Raw genomic sequence first — 19,193 nt, 5'->3', positions numbered from 1 at the left:
CACCCGACCGGCACATATGTTTGGTTGGCTCGAATTTTTTCCTATTCTATGATCTATGAAGTATATCCATCCACTAAAACTTTATTAGATTTGTATTAATATTACATAAAAACTTTCTAGTATTGATATTAAGTTACATAAAGAGGGGTAGTAAAGAAGTATCTTCTCTATGGCTTGCGAGCAGTAAACATAATAAAAGAATCTTGAACTACATCTGCGTAATCTGTGAGACCACATGATGTACACACATCCTTGATCTCATCCTGCATCAAGTAGTTGTAGCTCTGCAGAATTCTCTGAAATCAAAAAAAAAAAAGCAACATTTTTTATTGTCAAGATCCAAAATATCTGAATAGAATAAGCCACATTGATTCTTATAACTCTCTTTACCTCTTGGAAAGGACGGATAATCCAGGGAGTCGAAGGACTATATCTTAGAAACGTTGTCCCAACAAAAACACCTCCACTTCTTAGAACACGACAGATCTCAGCAATCTTGGAAAAACAAAAGTAAACACAAATTAAACAACAAGAGACATTTGCAATGTTTCAACACAGTAAAAGAAGTTCATCAAAAGTAAAGCACATTACAGCATTAGTAGGAGAAGGCCAACAGTGCAAGGCAGCACCAGCATGAACAGCGTCAACAGAAGAAGATGGGAAAGGGAGGCGAGAAACGTCTGCTCTCACAACCGCAATATTAGTGGAACTGTCAAAAGTATTATCCTTTTTGATGAACTCATTGCACTGACGAAGCATGTTTTCAGAATAGTCGAGAGCAATCACGCCCGAGTATTTGCCTGACTTTGCAAATTTCCTGGAGAATAAACCACTTCCGCAACTAACATCCACAAGAACCCCACCTTCTGCTTCTTTGAAGTATCTCTCAGCCATTCTAAACTGCATTTTCAAAGTATTTAGATGCATAAAAGAAGGAGCTTGGAGATAGAAATATGGAAGAAGAAAAGGTGGATGCACACCTCTTCATCTGGACCAGGAAAACCGCTACGACTAAAGTTTTGTCGCCAACCTCTTTCATACAAAAACGATACTAATGGACTCCTAAACAAACAAAGCTCTCAGATAAGACTTAGCCAAAGATGTTTAGAAAGAAAAATTAGTTGTATTTGATATATATATATATACCGAAAGAGCTCGGTTGTAATGGGTTTGACTTCATTGTAATCATCCAAATCAGCAGTGACTGTTAGATCCAAGTATTCATCTTTGCTAGAGTATGTCTTGTTACACTGTCCACACTTGAATCCAGACCTGTAGATTGCTTTTCTGCATATATTACAGAAAGAAGCTTTTTTCAGAGAAACCCAAAAAAAAGCAAATGAAAAGAAACAAACTTTATGTATAATCTGAGGAGGTAACGAACTTACAGGTTAATACCTGAAGGTCCTTTCCTCATAAGTGGTTCGTAGCAAACAGGACACGCGAACACTTGAGTTTCCTCAATTTCAATACTTTGAGTTTGATTTTCTTTTTGGTCAGAACTGCGAGTTTCGTTAGATTCCTGAAAATCCCATTGAAGAATGACACTGAGCTCTCTCGTCTAAATTCTAATCACAGAGTATATGCCAATTTACCACACACACACATACCAAAAAAAACTGATTGTCTATTTAAAATTGACGTAAACTGCAAAAAAAAAGGCAAAACAAAATTAAGAGAAAGAAAAAGCACCGATTCGAGAGCAACGGCGCGTATGGCGAGAGATGGAAAACGGGGACGAACAGAGGCAGAAGCAGAGGATCGGAGAAGACGAGCGTGCGAATTACAATAGACGAAGGAAGAGCGGTTAGGTAAAAAGGGCTTATTGAGGAGAGCTATAGCAGAAGAAGAAGAAGAAGAAGCTGTTAGTGCGGCCATCGCCATTAGAGCAGAGAGGTGGAGCTTAAAGAGTCAACGAGCAGAGAGATGTTTTGGCAACAGCAATTTATACGGAATCCCTCTACAATAGTGTCTGTAACAAAGTTACGAAAACATATGAAGCAAGAAATGTGTGTCCAGATTTTGTGGTAAGTTTTAAGCCCGAATTTTATGACGCACACTTCTCGTTTTTTCACCATTCATATTTCATACATCCAATTTTGAGCATTTTTTTATATTTATTCTTGGCTAAATTGGATCCACAGGATGGAATGGTTTCTTTACTAAGTCGATTCAAAAAAAAAAAAGGAATGGCTTATTTACTAATAACAACACAAGTCGCAACCTTTTTATCTTTTGATTGTGGTCAAACTCTTAACACATCACTGATATAGTGCTAAAATTCACACATTTTCGTATGGTTCGTGTTTCACTAACGAGCAAACAAACTTCAAAGAGTCTAAGAGAAAAGCAACAACGAAAAAAAAAAAAAAAGAAGACTGGTTCAATCTTAATAAGAATCCGATCCCTAGCTTAATTTCCTCGATAAGCATTTAGGCCCATACACCAAGGCCCACTTTAGAAACATAAACCAAACAAATAGAAGCAGCAAAAGCATTTACCTCTATGGCTGGCTCTATCATTGGAATATTCTAAGATTTATCAGGACAAATATCTAACCTTTTACTAGTATTAAGTATTAACAGTTAAAACATATTTATATTAAACTCTTATTTTTTCTTTAGGAAGAATGAATAGTACTGTATTTGTTTAGTTTTCAAAAGAACTACGGGTTCTGATTGAAATCATCAATATTTCTTGCACCTTTTTTTTCTTATATATCATAAAATTGGTAAGGTTAAAGATTAGTTGATAGCATGTGATGATTGAACACAATCCAAATCGCAGATTCAATAATTATGTTTAAGACAATATGTTATATTTTACTCTAAAAGAGTAGTCTTTATTTTAAATAGTATTATCACCTGGTGATTAGTTTATAAGTTTAAGGACTGTTCTAGTCTGGAGAATGCACTCATAAAGTTCAAGGATTGAATCTTGTGATCTATATTAATTACATGGTAAATTGTTATAAGAAGAAAATTACATGCTAAATCATTTCATAAAGGTATATTTATGAAATAAGTCAATAATAACTATAAACTATAAAGTAAATGAAGCCGAGCTGAGCTGAGCCGAGATGGGAAAAAAATCTTGGGAGACAGGAGAGGAGTGTCAGTGACACGACCGCTTCCTCACATGTTTCGGTCTGGTCATCATTTCATCATCATTACATCCTCTAGATTTGCTGATGTAATCGGTGACGTCTGTTGACCTTGTTCATATGTTTTCCTTCTTTTTTCTTTTTTCTCTTTTTCTTTTCTTATAATAATCCGAGTCTTTTTAGAATATATAGAGTGTAGAATATTCCAACAAAGTATTAAAATTCGCTTATGGTTGGTATATACCAAATAAATATGTAAACAATGAACCACTAAAGCTCACTAGTTAGGGTAGTCTTATCCAATGCATAATGCCTAATGGTCTGAATTTGATATCATGAATACCCACAACTGTCAATGGTCCATTAATAACACTTATTTTGACGTTGGCTGATTCAATATCTAAAACATACTAGTTTTTTTTTTTTTCAAGTCTTTGAATTGACGAAATAATCACGGAACATACAAAAGGAAAGGACAACTATCAACTTTTTTAACAATCATATTGCAAAATGAATAATTTTTAGAAATCAATAGCTTATAAAAATTCTATCAAACTATATACGGAACATACAAAAGCTAAGGACAAAATTCTATCAAACTATACAAAAACTTGTTCCTATCAAAAATAGGGTCACTTCTGGTTTATTTTTTAGAGATTAAAATAATAAATGAACATAATCATAATTATAATTCTAGTTGTATATGTCAATGACAGTATGACACTATCGTGGAATGTATGGTCTAATATATTCCAAGCACAATTTCCTACGGTATCGGTGATATTGGTTACTTTATTAATAACAATAAGCGTAAGAAGATGATTGGGATAGAATAATGGTAGCCGTAGGAAAAAAAAAGTGCAAGTATAGGTGCTTTTTTCAGTTTGTAAACGAAGACGACGACTCCGGACAAGTAGCCATCTGTAATCCATATAATGATGAGTCAATAGTTGACTGTCTTAGATATTGTGTGCTGAGTGGTATATACATGTATGTGCGCTCATGGATTTTGTTAATGTGTATATGCGCGAATGCATGCATAAGTGTTTTTACTGGGTCATTATTAATTTTTTTTACTGGAGTTGCTTAGTGATAAGTTGATAACTGATAACTGATACGGAAAGGATAAAAGTTCAAAAAACAGAAAGGGAGAAATAATTTCAAACTATTTTAAAAATCTGTAAAATATAAACTAGTTTAATGGTAAAAGATAACTACAATAAAAACTAAGAATATCACTTTTCTAGTTTTTACTGTATTGTGATTGATAATTATTTTCGCCATAAATCCTTTACCATAACAGTAAGAAGTTACCAATCAAATCTATTATATATAGAGCGATGCGAGTTTTGGCCTAAGTGCAATGGTGTCAACAAGCAAAAACTTCACATAAAATTTGAAGTCATGTTACGGTAAACTATTACTATTATACCAATCAAACCCATTACGTATGGCAACATGAATTTTGAATATAGTAATATGCTATCCAAGAAAAATACGGACAGATAAATAAAGTGGCGTCAACGTTTTACTATTCGTTACTGGCCTTGATTTGAGTGAACCTGGCACTAGCAGTGCAAAGAAAAGATTCGAGTGGATTGTTCTTTGAAGCCATATTCACACACTGACCCAAGTCAAGTGAATACATTACATTATATACACTTAAGTGAGTAAAGTACGGTTTATTGAAAGAAAAAAACATGTGGAAATAATTGTAAAAATATGCGACAGGGGACATGACACAGTAAGAGATAAATCTGATCAGGAAAATAAACATGGTGAGCAGTGAAAACGCGTTTTAAAGTGATGACGTCGCCTTTTGTCATTCCCATACAAGATACATGCATGTACAAGCAGAAAGGCATAACTATACATTTTATCTTCTTCCTTTTAATTATAAGCCTATTAAACTTGATAATATACATTGAAGTCTTTGAAGATATGGAGTTGATGACGGTGTGATGTTAATTATATAATATTCATCATATAAACTATTGTCTTTTTGAACTTGAAATTGAATAAACTGTGTGGGAGGCAGAGCCAAAATCTATCCAATGATCAAACCAGAAAAGGCTGTGCTTCCATCGTTCACCTTACACTTTAGGAAAATTTTCATCGCAGGTTTTAACTTTCAGCAGTGATACGCTGTTATCTTTTGAAGTGGAAATCAAGTTGGTGGACCCATTATTTATCCCAAATGAATCCATTTTCGTTTCACGATAAGACTGTAATGTTTTGTTCTCTGACAATTATAATGTGTTTTGTTAACCAATGAAACGTTTAAACGTTCAAAAATCACTTTATAAAATCTAATTAACCAAGTTTGTTTAAAAAGTTAGTATCGTATCTGCGTGGCAAATGATTAAAATTTTAGATACTACATAACCATTATCAACAAACAAAAAAAAACAATTCAAGTTTAGAGAAAATGAATAATGTGCACATCTCATATTGAATTTTATTGATGATCAAACGAATGGTCACAATGACACAGCCCCCCCACAGAGCTTAAATCTGGACCGCTGGTCATCGAAGAGTATAGTTTTTCATGTCTGAGTAACAAATTTACGTGATCAACGGAATGATCCCATTCAACTAGTTGTGATCAAGAGGTCAATGACCCAACCAGAATCCACCGTATATTTAATTGAAATTAAATATTTCATTTTTTGTCGCAGAATAAAGTCAACCATATTTGGATAATTGAACTTCCACTCGCCCAATTCAATTTCATGTTTGTTATTTTAATAATAATAGACATGGTTTCGAGTATTCATTTTTTCATTCTACCCTTCGACTTAGACATCGGATGTTTGCAACAAATAAGAAAATAGAATGTAGGTCAGTAGTTTTGAGTCTTTTGATATAATCGGATAATAATAAAATGAAATTTAGATTAATTATTTATCTATAGAATGTCCCTTTTGAAAAATCTATAAAATGATTTATATTTCTATACTTATATGATTCGTTACTGGTCAAATAGAAAAGGAGAAAAGCCACATATGTACAGTTTTTAATACCATCATGGCTGAAGCACCGTGATAAATAAGAATATTAGAAAATTACTCGTTATCTTATTTTCTACGTTAGAAAACAAAATATAACTAAACAACAATTATGAACATAAAAATAACAAAATACAAGTCTGCCGAAAACAAAATAATCAAACATTTATTAAAAATGAATAGAACATATCATAATTTATATCTTTTTATGTCAACATACATATATAGCTAAATTTGCATTTGTAAGTTTACCGAAAAGGAAGTAAAGAAACTTAAGGTCCCCCATTTTTATGTAATTTTGTAGTTTTTGAGACCACTTTATTGTAGATTAGTGGACATCAAGGGTGCAAAAGAAAGACCGAAGCTGAGAACGAGCGATTCTATCTCTCCAGTCGTTGGTTTGGTCCCAGTCCCAACGAGCAACAAGCATTTAACTATGAATCAGCCGTAGCAATTTGACCTTACCTCTTATTATTTTTCTTTCTTTATTTTGTTTTGGCTTATTCACCACGTAGGACCCGTACGATTGTAGATTCTATTGTAACATTTATTTATGTATAAGACATAATTGAAAAAAAAAGCTATATCTATACAAAAACTTTAAACTTTAGGGGGTCTTTTTTTTTTCTAAAAAAGTATGTATTGTTATCGAAGGAACAATATTTGGAAATCGGAACGATGTAAAAAGCATAGCCATAAGCCCATAAGACGTCGAGACAAGAATGTACGTAAGACGTCTATCAAAGATTAATAATCAATCGTTCAAATCAGAAAACAACATCACATGACTAGTTGAAAACAAAGAGATCAGATTATATGGAATCAACGGACGGTCCATAATATCATATGCCCGTTTTAGTAGTGTTTTCTTTCTCTATCAGGAATACACCAAAGTTAGAAAAGACTGCACAGATTAGTCCTGTTAAATCACAAAATTTATTATACTGATCACACAACATAATCATATGTTATTAACTCTGATGTTAAATTTCTGATCGACAACATATTTACCACACGTTCCTAATCATAAATCACCTTTTTGATTCTTCTAAAGTTTTCTCACTTGTTACACACTCAATACACACATATAGTCCATTAACATGACCTTTATTTTTATCATCAGTCTACAATATTCTCACCTTTATTCCCAAAGTTTATCACTACGCAGCTTCTCTAATTAAGGGATTAAAGCATAAAAACGAGATAAACCAAAAATAAGCTGACACGTATCATTTCATCTCTCCACTCAACGCGGTTTCATCGCTCTCACTCTCTCTCTCCTTATATAAATATCTTCTTTACTCATTGGCCCCATTTATCATTTCTCACCTCTCTCTCTATCCTTTCTTCTCCTTCTAGAAAGTAGAAACTCTCTGCACTGCGACTATCTTCTTCTTCTTCTTCTTCTTCTTCTTCTTCTTCTTCTTCTTCTTCTTCCTTTATTTCTGTATTTTGATTTCAGAGGTTATAAATGGTGTCATCGGAGGGATTAGCAAGCGTGGAACCTTGGTTATATCGACAAGGTTTCAACGTGGATTCATGGCTGCTTCCTGATACTTTCTCTCACGATAGCAATTTGTTAGCCAAAGCTCTCCATTCCACTGTCTCACCACTTCCTCCTCCTCACACTCTCTCTCCCTCCTCTGCTTTCTTCGATTCTCAATCTCACCCTTCCTCTACTCACACCCTCTCCTCCTCCGCCGGATCCGATCCAGATATCATCGGCGGCGGCGGCGGCGGCGGCGGCGGAGCTAAACGGAAACGTAGTCCTGTTTCCGAAGGTAAAGCCACAACGAAGCGCCGATCTCGCGCTTCCAAAAAATCTCAGACCACTTTCATCACGGCGGATCCGTCTAATTTTCGGCAGATGGTTCAGCAAGTGACCGGCGCCAAGTTCATCGGCGATTCTTCCTCCGTGATTTTCGCTCCGCTCGTTAAGCCGGAGCCGCATCGGCTCGTTAATCGACTTCCGTGTGTGTCATCGGAGAAATCCACGGCGGTTCCGACGCTCGATACATCGGCATTTTTGTCTAACCATCACCAAGATAACCTCTCGGTGGGAAACAACTTTTCCGGTAGCGCCGCCGTAGGATTACCTCCGTCGAAGACTAGAGCAACGGCGGACACGGGTGGCTCCGCCGCAGAGATTGATACTTACCCGAATTTCCCGACGCTTGAATCGTGGAAAGTTATGTGATTCGTTTTTAATCCTTTGATGTAATCTTTTAACTTTTACTCCCATTTTGAATTGTATCTTCTTTGTTCATAGATTTTGGTAATCGAGATGATGTAATGCAATAATTCTGTGTTCTGTTGACTTTATAAAGTTATTTAGCGGATATGTAATAAACTTAGCATAGCTCAAGCAAATCGCCGTCGTCATTTAATTTTGAATGAGATAGAAACAAAAAAGGTTAAGCTAAAGTTCATTATGCGCAGATGGGCATGGCAGAGAATTATTAAAGAACCTAAAGTATTTTTATCTATAGATTATTAGTGTCCAGTCTTCTCACCGTTTTAAAAAAAAAGAAACTACTATATAATAAACATAAGATATTTCAATGGAGCTATGGTGTAAAACTTATCAACATCCTACATAAGACAATCAAATACGTTACCACCACTAGAATAATGTCTCCATTACTGATACAAAGCCAAAAGTTTTATTTGTTTTATTCGAATTTCCCATCGTTCGCTTCCCATTATGCACTCAAATACAATTGCGTAAAGTGTCAAGTCTTATGATCGATTGATATCTGGAAAGATAAATATTTATAAGAAAATACCAGTGCATTTTTTATTTTCATCTATTACACTTTCAATTGCTTTCCCACCAATTAACACACAAGCGTAAAAAATAAAGAAAGAAAAGTGTTCAATTAGTTTGTTTTGGTAAAAACTCAAAAGCGATAAAAAGAAGGGTTATCAACTTCTCAATGTTAAATTCTAAAATACACACGAACAAATATTTGCTATTTATAACATATTTTACTCTGCACTAAAGATATTTGGTATCTCCCACTTTTTAAAGACAGTGAAACCTGAGAAAAGTCGCGAGCAATGCCCAAGGTACAATTTCAGATTGAATCGCAACGCAAATCAGTAGACCCACAGACCCACCAGAGTCAAAGTCAAAGTCTTAATAGTACCTTTGAATCCTTTCTTTCATCCTTCATCCTTATGTGACTTTGTTTTCTCGATTGATTCCATCGCTTCCTCGAATGATTTCTGAATATATGCAAAGCCTTTGTCAGTGTCTGTCACACGCAAGGTCTTCTATCAAAATACATATTTTTTTTCATCATGTGAAACATTAATCAGTGCTTCTATATTTACATTGGCATTCCTACGCTGAGACAAAATGTTCTCATAAATGGTTCCATATGTAGCAAAGAGCAAATAGCTTACTGTTTATTTTCAACAAGTTACACTACAAGACCAAGTTTATAAAGTAGTCAGTCATTTGATTAAACAAATTATCCTTGTTCATCCTTCTAAAGCTATGTAGTGTGCATATGTAGGATAGCTTGTTTGTGGACACCATCAGAGGCCCTAGCTCAGAAACTACCTGGGAGCTTAGTTGCTACAAATCTTGACGGTTTAAGCCTAATTACACCTATCGCCACAACAAGACTACGTATGCAGTTAATCATAGAAGACAGTATCATCAAGCACATTAATTCACAATAACTTCAATCTGAGCATTTGGCAACCAATACATGATGCATCCAGTAAGAGTAAGCAACCAATTGACACAGGAGAAAAGAAAGATCATCAAAACAGTCAATAGCATAAGGCTTTAAGAGATCACCAGTGGAGAGGTTATGGTACTCACCCCTGAGTTACGCATTTTCCAAAGTGTTTCTCCACTTGTATCAATTGCAGCAAACGCAAAGTACATACCACTGCAAAGAAACGATAAAGTAGAGACCATTGGGTAAGTTTACAACTTTGAACACATAAAAGCTTCTCAAGGAAGGTCACAATTGAGAATCAGCCACAGAGAGTGAATTATGAAAACCACAAACTTATCCTCAAGAGATGAATCTCAATCAACAGGAAACCAATTTGAAATAATTTAAAGGATAAAACGTTCAAACAAAAGATGAAGCTAAAGACTTGTCACATACCCAGCTAATGCTAGATTCAGGAGAAACGCACGCGTAGTCAAGTAACGAAAAGTCGACTCAAATCCGCGGCTGAAACTTGAGGCCTGACGATTCCTCGCCGCAGAGTAACCGTAACCATACGATCCGCCACCACGATTCCCGTATGGATTGCTATAAGAACCTCCGGTACGGCGAAAGAAATCCGATTCGCTGGCAGCGTTATAGGAAGCGCGTTTCCGGTCGTCGTTCAAAACCTCGTACGCCTCCGAGACAAGCTTAAACCGCACGGTGGCGTTTTGCCGGACGTGATCCGGAGACTGGGCGTGCTTGTCCGGATGGTACTTCACCGCTAATCTCCGAAACGCATCTTTGACCTCTTGCTTCGTCGCGTTTCTCTTCACGCCTAGAACTTGGTAATGATCCACCATGACGAATTCAGGTGGGGATCGTCGGGAATTTTTCAACCGATCAAACCTAAATCCGAATCGAAAACACCTGAGATTGATACGAGGGATTGCTTCTGCATATAGCTAAACATATACATATAAAAAGATTGGTGTATACAAATCTGCGCTCGTGTGTGTAACATCGAAAAAAAAGAATTGAAAAAGTAAGGAATCGCTCTCTGTTGTTAGAGAAAGAAGAGGAGACTTCGTGGCGCTTCAATGGCCGCTTCCTCCAGGCGGAATAGTGAAGACGATTGAATCGGGCCGAAACCCAGTGGCCCAATAATGAATGGGGGTAATGAAAAAGCCCATTTGTCCACCACCGTAAAGCTTTCAAGTTTTCTGGTCGAACGCCAAATGACTAATTTAGGCCGAAACTAATTCTTGATTTCTTTTGCTGAATAGCACAATCATAAATACCAAATGATGACTTGAGCTTGACTCAAGAATACCAATACACACTCACAACTTTGTTTATATATGCATAATTTTTTATATACCACATGATATTATATCATTATGGGACTTTTAAAAACTCAAACATAAAACATGCATGAGTAACATGATTATTTTTTACGTCCCTTATTCTTAGTTTAAAAAGGTAACCTCTGCAGCGTCGTAATATTTATCATGAATTCAACAAAGTATTGTTAAAATTTGGTTCCAAAAGAAGTACTGTTATGGCAAAGTATTACATTTTCTAAAAATTTACGTATGAAATATATATATAAGATTTTGGCAAAAGTCTTCAACACAAGTCAATACAGAGTAAAAAACCGTTGAAACCGAAAATGGCGTGTGAGAAAAGAATATATACAAAAGAAGTATGAAATTAGGGTTTTAGAAGGTTGCGAGAAAATAGGGAAAAAGGTTTGAAATTGATGTGATGGCTAAGTTAAGGATGTTCCAGAGGATGGAAGTTTTGTTGTTGACGAACTTCCAATGGCTGAGGAAAAAGCTAAAGCTGTAGGTGGAAGAGAGAGAAACAAGATTTTTTTTTGAAACAAACCTTAATTAGATAGAAAGAAGAGAGAGGGAGGGGAGAGAGAGAAAGAGACAGAGAGAGTTGGCGAAGAGGAGGAGGAAAGAAGCCAAACGCCGGGCGGCAGCGATTTGAAATCTCCGGTTTCGTTCGCTGGCCGCGACAACGACTACACGCTAAGAAGAAAAATGGAGATTACGTTTTGGGCGTTTCGTCGTTGAGTCTGAGGTTTGAGGAAGAAAAACAAGAAAGAAGAGGAAGACAAAACAAGAAGAAGATGAAGAAGTTGATGAAGATGGGGAGGAAGAAAAGCGGTCATGTTCATAGTGCTCCTTCAGACGACGACACCATGTTTTCTCACGATTCTAAACCCAAGAGGATCTACCAACTCTGGCCCGGCAATAACGTATGCCTTTTCTTTCCACGCTTGTTGTTGTTTTTGAATTTGACAAACAAAAAGAAAAGTTCTTGTATTGTCTTGACACAATAATTCCTTTTCTTGCAAACCACGTATCATTGGAAGCTGAGATTACTGAATTAGGAACCAGTTTCCCACCTTAATAAATTAATCGGAATCAATTTGCTGATAAAACCTGATATGAGATTTAATACTTTCTCCTTTGGTTTGGTCTTTAGCTCTTTAGAATAATAATAGTCAGGAGTGTTAGGTATCTAATACTTCAAACACATGATAATATATAAGCAAAGTAAAGTAGTCATTTGTTATCTTGTGTAATGTTGTGATCATCAGCTTGACTTGTCCTGTCTCTTGTCTCATATTTAGAAATTCTATTGCGGAGGGAGACTAGTGTTTGGTCCCGACGCATCTTCGCTTCTCCTAACCACAGCTATGATTGGAGGTCCCGCTCTCACTTTCTGCATCCGAATGGCTTTTCTGATCGGGAAAAGCTATCCTTTGTTCCACTCTCTTGTATTGATGGGTGCACTTTTGCTCACTCTCTTGGTAAACTAAGCATCTGAACTCTCTGCTCCTTTCTCTGTATGAGCTATAAGTCTCCCTTTCTCTCTTCTTTTGCATGTGTGTTCATCATCTTTTGATTTTCAGGATTTCATATTTCTCTTCTTAACATCTTCGAGAGACCCTGGGATTATCCCAAGGAACAAAGAAGCACCACAATCAGAAGGGCTTGATATGATGACTCAATCCTTAGAGTGGGTAAACAACAAACTCGGTAATAACACAAAGGTACCTCGAACCAAGGACATACTGGTGAATGGCTACACTGTCAAAGTCAAATTCTGCGATACTTGTTTGCTTTACCGTCCTCCTCGCGCCTCTCACTGCTCAGTCTGTAACAACTGTGTCCAAAGATTTGATCACCACTGTCCATGGGTTGGCCAATGCATCGCTTTAGTAAGTTTTCCAAAAACCCTCTCTTTTCTTTGAATCTCCTGAAACAAAATGTGAGAGTAGGATCTTCTGTGATTTAACATGTTGCATTGCAGAGAAACTATCCCTACTTCATCTGTTTCATAACAACTTCAACACTCCTCTGCTTGTACGTCTTTGTCTTCTCATGGGTCAGCATGCTTGAGGTACACGGAAAGATGTTGTTAATGGTCATCGCAGACGACTCGATATTTGTTGTTCTTATCCTCTACTGCTTCGTCGTCGTCTGGTTTGTCGGTGGCCTCACTGTTTTCCACCTCTATCTCATCTGCACAAATCAGGCAAGATCCTTTGAGGAAAATTCTTTATCTGATTAGTTCTGCTCTGTTTCGACTTATGTTTATATAAGCAAATGTGTTTTGCAGACAACTTATGAGAATTTCCGTTACCGTTATGACAAGAGAGAAAACCCTTACGCAAAGGGTTTCTTCAAGAACCTATATGAGTTGTTCTTTGCCAAAATTCCACCTCCAACGATCAACTTCAGAGACTGGGCTCCAGAGGAACCAGATGCGGAGGTTGGATCCATCGCATCTGAACTAGACCGAGCCTTTGGACCTCGAGGAGATAAATATGATATGGAAATGGAAATTGGCGACTGCAAAACTAGCAAGGCCGGTTTGCGTCTCCAGACACTGGACAACAACAACAACAACAACAACATAATTGAAGAAAGTGTCAAGAAGAAAGGATTAAGTGAAGAAACTGCAGGGAGCACCACCGCGTTTTGTATCCCGGGGATTCAAGAACCCGGGAAAATAACAAGAAACTCCTCGAGCGTTGATGTGAGATCGAGATAGGATCATAACAGATTTTTTTGCGGAATCTTTGCGCCTGTAAAAAAATGCTTGATTACTTGTGTAAACTCATCTCTTAATTCTTAAGCCATACTCACTTTTCGGATCAGAGAAAAGGGTAGGAAAAGAATCAAATGTAGAATATGTAGTCAGTCATTGCATGGTTGGTTTCTTGCGTGACAGGGTGTTTTTCAAAACTGTTTCTTGATTGTCCTTCACAGTTAAGATGGTGCATTATATCATTACTACTCCATTTGTTTTCTTCTCAGATCTACCAATTTAGCTGAAGATAGAATCCTTTATAGAAACACATTACAAGTTCCTTTACTAATCCATCAATCCAAGAGATGATTAAAGCTATTGATGATGTTAAAGATATTGTGCGGACTACTTTACATATACACGTGCGATACCGAGATGATACAACGAATAATCCATACAACAAGGGTTGTTTATACCCTTTTCAGAAAAAAAAAAGAAAAAAAAATCTCCAAATCTGAATATACGTGAAAATAATCAATGTTGGATTTAGGTTAACACAGAAAATGAAACACACAAGTCAAAATGGGAACAAAAGCTCTCACCTTTACAATACTCACTACAATAAAATGATAGAGAATCACTCTCAAGAAAGTAATCATAATGAAGGAAAGGAACAGAACATTAACAGCAAAGAGAAACCACAGAATCTAATCCATTCCAAAGATCCTGTACAAGAACAGAACAAGGTCCCAAATTTTTTCAGACATGCCAAAACCGAAGGATACATCTCATCGTGAAGCTTTCCAGTCTCGGACAGGTTAAGCAGAGAGCACCTGAAAGAATGTTCAAAAGGAATCGAATGTTTATTATATAAGGACCTCCATTACTTGGTGGCTTGACTGATGAACAAAATCCCCCATTTTCTTGAATAAAGAGTTTAGCCTGAAGTTTCAATTTCTTTCCCGTGATCTTCTGAAAGATTCCTCTTCAATCTTCTCAACCAAATCTCGTAATCCAAAGGATATGGTGTCCCACATAGACTGTCAACGTAGTCAGAAAACGCCTTTAAAACGGTCGAGACGTCACCTAGCTTCTGCTGAATCAATCTCTTGGACCAAGAGGTTTCTCTCCATTGAAGAGCTCCTTCAACTGAATCCAAATCAGGGAAGTCTCCAGAACAGAAATAAAGCATGTAAATCAAGCTCTCTGCATCTGAGGCAGCACAAAGTTTGCCTTCCTGGAGTGCGTAAGTCGAGGAGAAGTGAAGATTCATTGCAGGCCGATCTCTATCCTCAAGCACCGCGTGGCCCCAACCAATTAGTACAAAGTAAGGATGTCTCACACCAGAAGTGACATAAACTACGTTTTCTGGTCGGATATCACCATGACGAATTCCAGCTGAAGAAGAGGAAGAAAGCGCAGATAAGCAATCATGGCAACAACGAATAGCTTCTTCTGGACCAAACCGGCCCTCGTTTACCAAATCTGCTACTGTCTCGCCAACGGGAGTGGTCACAAGAATAGGAGTTCCACACCAAGGATGATCACACCGTCCACCTGAACTTGGCTTTTGACATTGGCCAGGGTGAATGATCCGACCAGACCCATGGAGCTGTGGCAAGTACTTGCTAGAAAGTCCTCTCTGTTTCATAATACTTAATATTTTAGTTTGTCTCTGTACCTGATACCACAAGTTCATGTCTTCCCAAGCTGGCTCAAGCTGTGAAGGAGGAGAACCAACATACAGAAACACAGACTTTCCTGCATCGTCCACTGGTGACGCTATGTGATAAGGGAGTGTACCATTACTCAACACTTCGTTAATCTGATAGCCATTTTGATAGTTTGAATCCTCCAACCACAGAACCGATCCAACTTCCAGTTTCATCGACGTTTCTTGCTCAATTTTGGTTGATTCTTCTTGAACTTCGACAATTTCAGGAGACATAGTTCTTTGCTGGAATCTAAACATGCCGTTTTCACTGAGACTAGTATCCCCTAACTGCCTCTCCTGTCGTCTTGAGTGAAGGCGAGAACTATGGTCAGCAGCCAAGTCTTCGATGGAGTGCCTTGGTGGACCAAAGTACTGCATTATACTGTGGTAAGTGGCAAAGACTACTTGCAAAGCACCAATATCTCCCCAGTTAGCATTTCCCAGCTTATTCCATATCCTATCAACTGGTGACACAGCGATCTTGGAATGCTTCTTTATCCAATCCGCCGCGCAGTCATAAACGTTATTAACGTCGAAATCCAGTTTATTCACATCCCCTTCAACTTTTACAACGCCACCATATTGTGAATCAACGAGAAGAATGAAGACACAGTTTGAGCTTTGAGAGAAATCTAAACGGCTCACACTTCTTGAGATGAGTATGCGGAGAGCATAGAAAAGAGCTTCTCCTAAGACAGGTAAAGAAGGCGTGTGATCACTCTCCAGTGCAAAGCTTCCAATATCAGGCCTTAGAAGAGCAAGTTCAAGAATGTGATCCCACTTCCCGTGTGGGTGTCGAGGGTTTTTCAGCAAAACACCTGTTGCAGAAAGACCTTCAAGCTTCCCAATAGCTAAAGCTTTCTCTGCTTGATAAAACTTCAGATTCTGATTGTACAGACAACCAACAGAGAAAGGAACTGGCTCGTCCTGACTCCAAAATGCTTCCCACAAGCTCTTAACCGTAGCGTGTAAGAAATCCTCTATCGCTAGATACGCGTTTGCCTCCACGGCATTAGATGTTGAAGCATAAACAGCGTTTGGCATTCGAGTTAGCTGCTGGAAAGAGATTCCTTCTAATGCGTAGTCAAACTTTTGTAGCTCGACTAACTCAAAAGGAACCTCAAAGACCGGTCCATTGGTCCCTGAGTTTTCCAACACTAAACCAAACCAATCTTCGAGCTTTTCCGTGAAATGTTCACCGTCGGTGAATCTGCTGAGGAATTCTCGACGTATACGAGATCGGCTTCCTGATGAAACGCTTGATCGTTTTGTAGTTGTACCAGACCCGATGGATTCCAGGTCTGGAGATTTACCTGAAAGAGAAATTTTGATCAACAATTAGAGAAATCAGCCATTGTCTTTGCATATAAAGAACACTAAAAAGCAAAAGAAAAACAGTGAGATTGAACAATCAAGCTTTCGAATTGAAGTTAGTGGCAGTATCGTCAAGTAATTTCAATTCATGTAAATGCAAATCAGTCAATAATTTTCAGTTTCCACTCAAAGTCTATCACTAAGCTAACGCCGTCGAAATCAGATTTAGGGCTCAAGACGATAATGCTGCTTCGAGGACGAACCACGAGTAATGATTAATAGATTAGTGTGAAATCCAGTTCTCGAGAAGCAAATTCAAGTCAAAGCGAGAGAGAATTCGGAAAATCTAGGGTTTTCTCAGACGGGGACAATAAAGAAATCTGAAAAGAGATATAAACAAAAGCACGAACCTTCCATTATAGAAAATGAAAATCCCAATCTTCTTCTTCTTCTAGTCTCTCTCTCTGCTCTCTCTGTGTAAGCTAGCTACCAATTTCTTCGTCTTTGCGTTTTCTTAAACGATTCTCCCTAAGCCTGAGTCCAACTCGCTGACCTGTGTTCTTACCTTTTTTTATTACTTTTAAATTCCTAAAATTCTTTGGGTAGTTTGTTTGGTAATATATTATATATTTATTTAATTATACTATTAAATTATTACAAGACAGGTAAAAAGTACGAAACACTAACAATTATTAACCAATAAGATTAGTAGGGGCCGGAGAAAGACTGCGGTCTTACTGTATATATTCAAAATATATATTCTCCAACTTTATTGTAAAGATGTATAATTAAATTAGCATTAATTAATAAGGGCACTAAATCGGTCTTCACCTACTAGGCAGAATAAACGACGGCGATCAATTGAAGAAATTGAACCCCCCCCACAAAGTCTCCTCCAAATCTCCAATCATAAACCTAGAGCTAGATTTTCTTTGTAAGAAAACAATTATACCAAAACAAATTATAAACGTATGAACAAAAATAATTCATATTGAATTAAAATAAATTCCAGATAATAACTGCAACCCTTAAATGAGAACCAAATTCTTTGAGAGGTAGATGAATTTTAGACTATGAGCCCAGCCTTTACCCAATGCCGGCCCACTTATGTCCACTTCTCCAAATTTATTAATATCAATTGTATAGCTTCTCCTTACTTTATTTGTCCCACGTCAGACATATGTAAAAAGTTGATCAAGATCTCAAAGTGATATCTTTGATAAACGAAATGTGAGTGAAATTCATTTATTGGGGTGAAAGAGATGATCATCCATGTGGTGGCATTTAAAGATCTATTTTTAAACATATATGTAAGAAAATTCCTCATCTGTTCCTCTCGTTTCACAATAAAATTTAAGTTCGTAATACTTAGTATATATGAATCATGCAACTAAACCACTTTTAATTTGCTTGAAGTTTTTATTATTGTTTTATGAATGAATTTCTACTTATAATTAATTGGTATATTGACTAAAAAGCGACAAGAAGCAATTACAAAAGCAATAAGTATGTTAAGAAGACTATTAAATCTACTTGATTATATTTTGTCAACGTCTATACAATATATAACACACACACAAAATAAAAATATAAAAGAACAGCAAAAAAGTTCAATTATTGATTTCTCTACTATCGTGAATTCATCATCCAGAACAAAATCTGGGTGGATGACAAAAAGAATAGAAACAATATCTGGATTTTACTCTCTCCTTTTTTGTAGTGCAGGAACAAGCTCATGAATGTCTTTGCTTTTGAAATTAGGCCCTAAAATCAAAAAGAAAGTGAGAGCCCGAGGCCATACAGTTGTATAGCTCTGTCAAATGATTTCAAAAGTGCATTACGGCTCGAATTTTTGAATTTTAATGTGATATTTTGGGTGGAATCTGGAATGCTACTCCAATACACAACACGATGGGTAAAGAACGAATAATTGCCATCCGACTGGTTCTAGGAATGAGCAGGTTTTTAGAGAAACATCTAAAGCATTACTTTATTACTATATTTGCTGATAAGTTAAATTTTAAAAAACAATGTGTTTTTTAATTACAGATTCTTCTATAAAAAAAAAAGAGAGAGATAGAGGGCTTAGCCAGAGTGTTGTAAACAAAAGTAGAGCATATGTTGAAAACATTTTGACTGAGTTTTTGTGGAAAAAAAAATGACAAGACCCGGATTGCAACCTATGGTAATCAAGTGATGGGATTGCAACCTATGGTAATCAAGTGATATGGTGTTGATGAAACTAGTTTAGCTGGATTGTTTTACATGCACAAGAAACTCATTTATGGTTAAAAATATCTAGTTTTCAAAAATGACTATACTTTGTT

The 19,193-nt window shown here is 36.8% G+C and overlaps 5 protein-coding genes across 7 annotated transcripts; 2 read left to right on the top strand and 3 right to left on the bottom strand.

Moving 5' to 3' along the window:
* Positions 1 to 72: 72 nt before the first annotated feature.
* On the bottom strand, positions 73 to 1,967 carry LOC18027638 (uncharacterized methyltransferase At2g41040, chloroplastic). Its single transcript, XM_006411304.2, has 7 exons — positions 1,693 to 1,967; positions 1,389 to 1,522; positions 1,147 to 1,287; positions 981 to 1,062; positions 592 to 900; positions 391 to 495; positions 73 to 296 (listed from the first exon to the last, which is right to left on the bottom strand). Exons 1-7 carry the CDS (start codon positions 1,882 to 1,884, stop codon positions 168 to 170), a joined length of 1,092 nt encoding a protein of 363 aa, XP_006411367.1. The 5' UTR covers positions 1,885 to 1,967; the 3' UTR covers positions 73 to 167.
* A 5,493-nt stretch (positions 1,968 to 7,460) lies between these two features.
* On the top strand, positions 7,461 to 8,453 carry LOC18027637 (calmodulin-binding protein 25). The gene has a single exon (XM_006411303.2). The coding sequence runs from the start codon at positions 7,583 to 7,585 to the stop codon at positions 8,306 to 8,308; it is 726 nt and encodes a 241-aa protein (XP_006411366.1). The 5' UTR covers positions 7,461 to 7,582; the 3' UTR covers positions 8,309 to 8,453.
* Positions 8,454 to 8,924: 471 nt separating this feature from the next.
* LOC18027636 (chaperone protein dnaJ 72) lies at positions 8,925 to 10,875 on the bottom strand. 3 transcript variants are annotated; one of them, XM_024148008.1, is made up of 4 exons: positions 10,242 to 10,875; positions 9,947 to 10,016; positions 9,261 to 9,339; positions 8,928 to 9,152 (listed from the first exon to the last, which is right to left on the bottom strand). In XM_024148008.1, exons 1-3 carry the CDS (start codon positions 10,646 to 10,648, stop codon positions 9,277 to 9,279), a joined length of 540 nt encoding a protein of 179 aa, XP_024003776.1. In that variant the 5' UTR covers positions 10,649 to 10,875; the 3' UTR covers positions 8,928 to 9,152; positions 9,261 to 9,276. The 3 variants fall into 3 exon arrangements, with proteins under 3 accessions (XP_024003775.1, XP_024003776.1, XP_006411365.1); XM_024148007.1 differs by having other exon boundaries at positions 8,925 to 9,368; XM_006411302.2 differs by having other exon boundaries at positions 8,931 to 9,339.
* Positions 10,876 to 11,731: 856 nt separating this feature from the next.
* Positions 11,732 to 13,941, top strand: LOC18027635 (probable protein S-acyltransferase 2). Its single transcript, XM_006411301.2, has 5 exons — positions 11,732 to 12,054; positions 12,433 to 12,612; positions 12,715 to 13,023; positions 13,116 to 13,340; positions 13,425 to 13,941. Exons 1-5 carry the CDS (start codon positions 11,926 to 11,928, stop codon positions 13,857 to 13,859), a joined length of 1,278 nt encoding a protein of 425 aa, XP_006411364.1. The 5' UTR covers positions 11,732 to 11,925; the 3' UTR covers positions 13,860 to 13,941.
* A 418-nt stretch (positions 13,942 to 14,359) lies between these two features.
* On the bottom strand, positions 14,360 to 17,438 carry LOC18027634. The gene is made up of 2 exons (XM_006411300.2): positions 17,277 to 17,438; positions 14,360 to 16,865 (listed from the first exon to the last, which is right to left on the bottom strand). Exons 1-2 carry the CDS (start codon positions 17,281 to 17,283, stop codon positions 14,776 to 14,778), a joined length of 2,097 nt encoding a protein of 698 aa, XP_006411363.1. The 5' UTR covers positions 17,284 to 17,438; the 3' UTR covers positions 14,360 to 14,775.
* Positions 17,439 to 19,193: the final 1,755 nt, after the last annotated feature.

The sequence above is a fragment of the Eutrema salsugineum genome, unplaced genomic scaffold (assembly GCF_000478725.1).
Source record: "Eutrema salsugineum unplaced genomic scaffold, Eutsalg1_0 scaffold_10, whole genome shotgun sequence".
Classification (NCBI taxonomy): Eukaryota; Viridiplantae; Streptophyta; class Magnoliopsida; order Brassicales; family Brassicaceae; genus Eutrema; species Eutrema salsugineum.
Note: the sequence above shows the minus strand (reverse complement) of the source record. Positions and strands in the feature narration are given on the sequence as shown.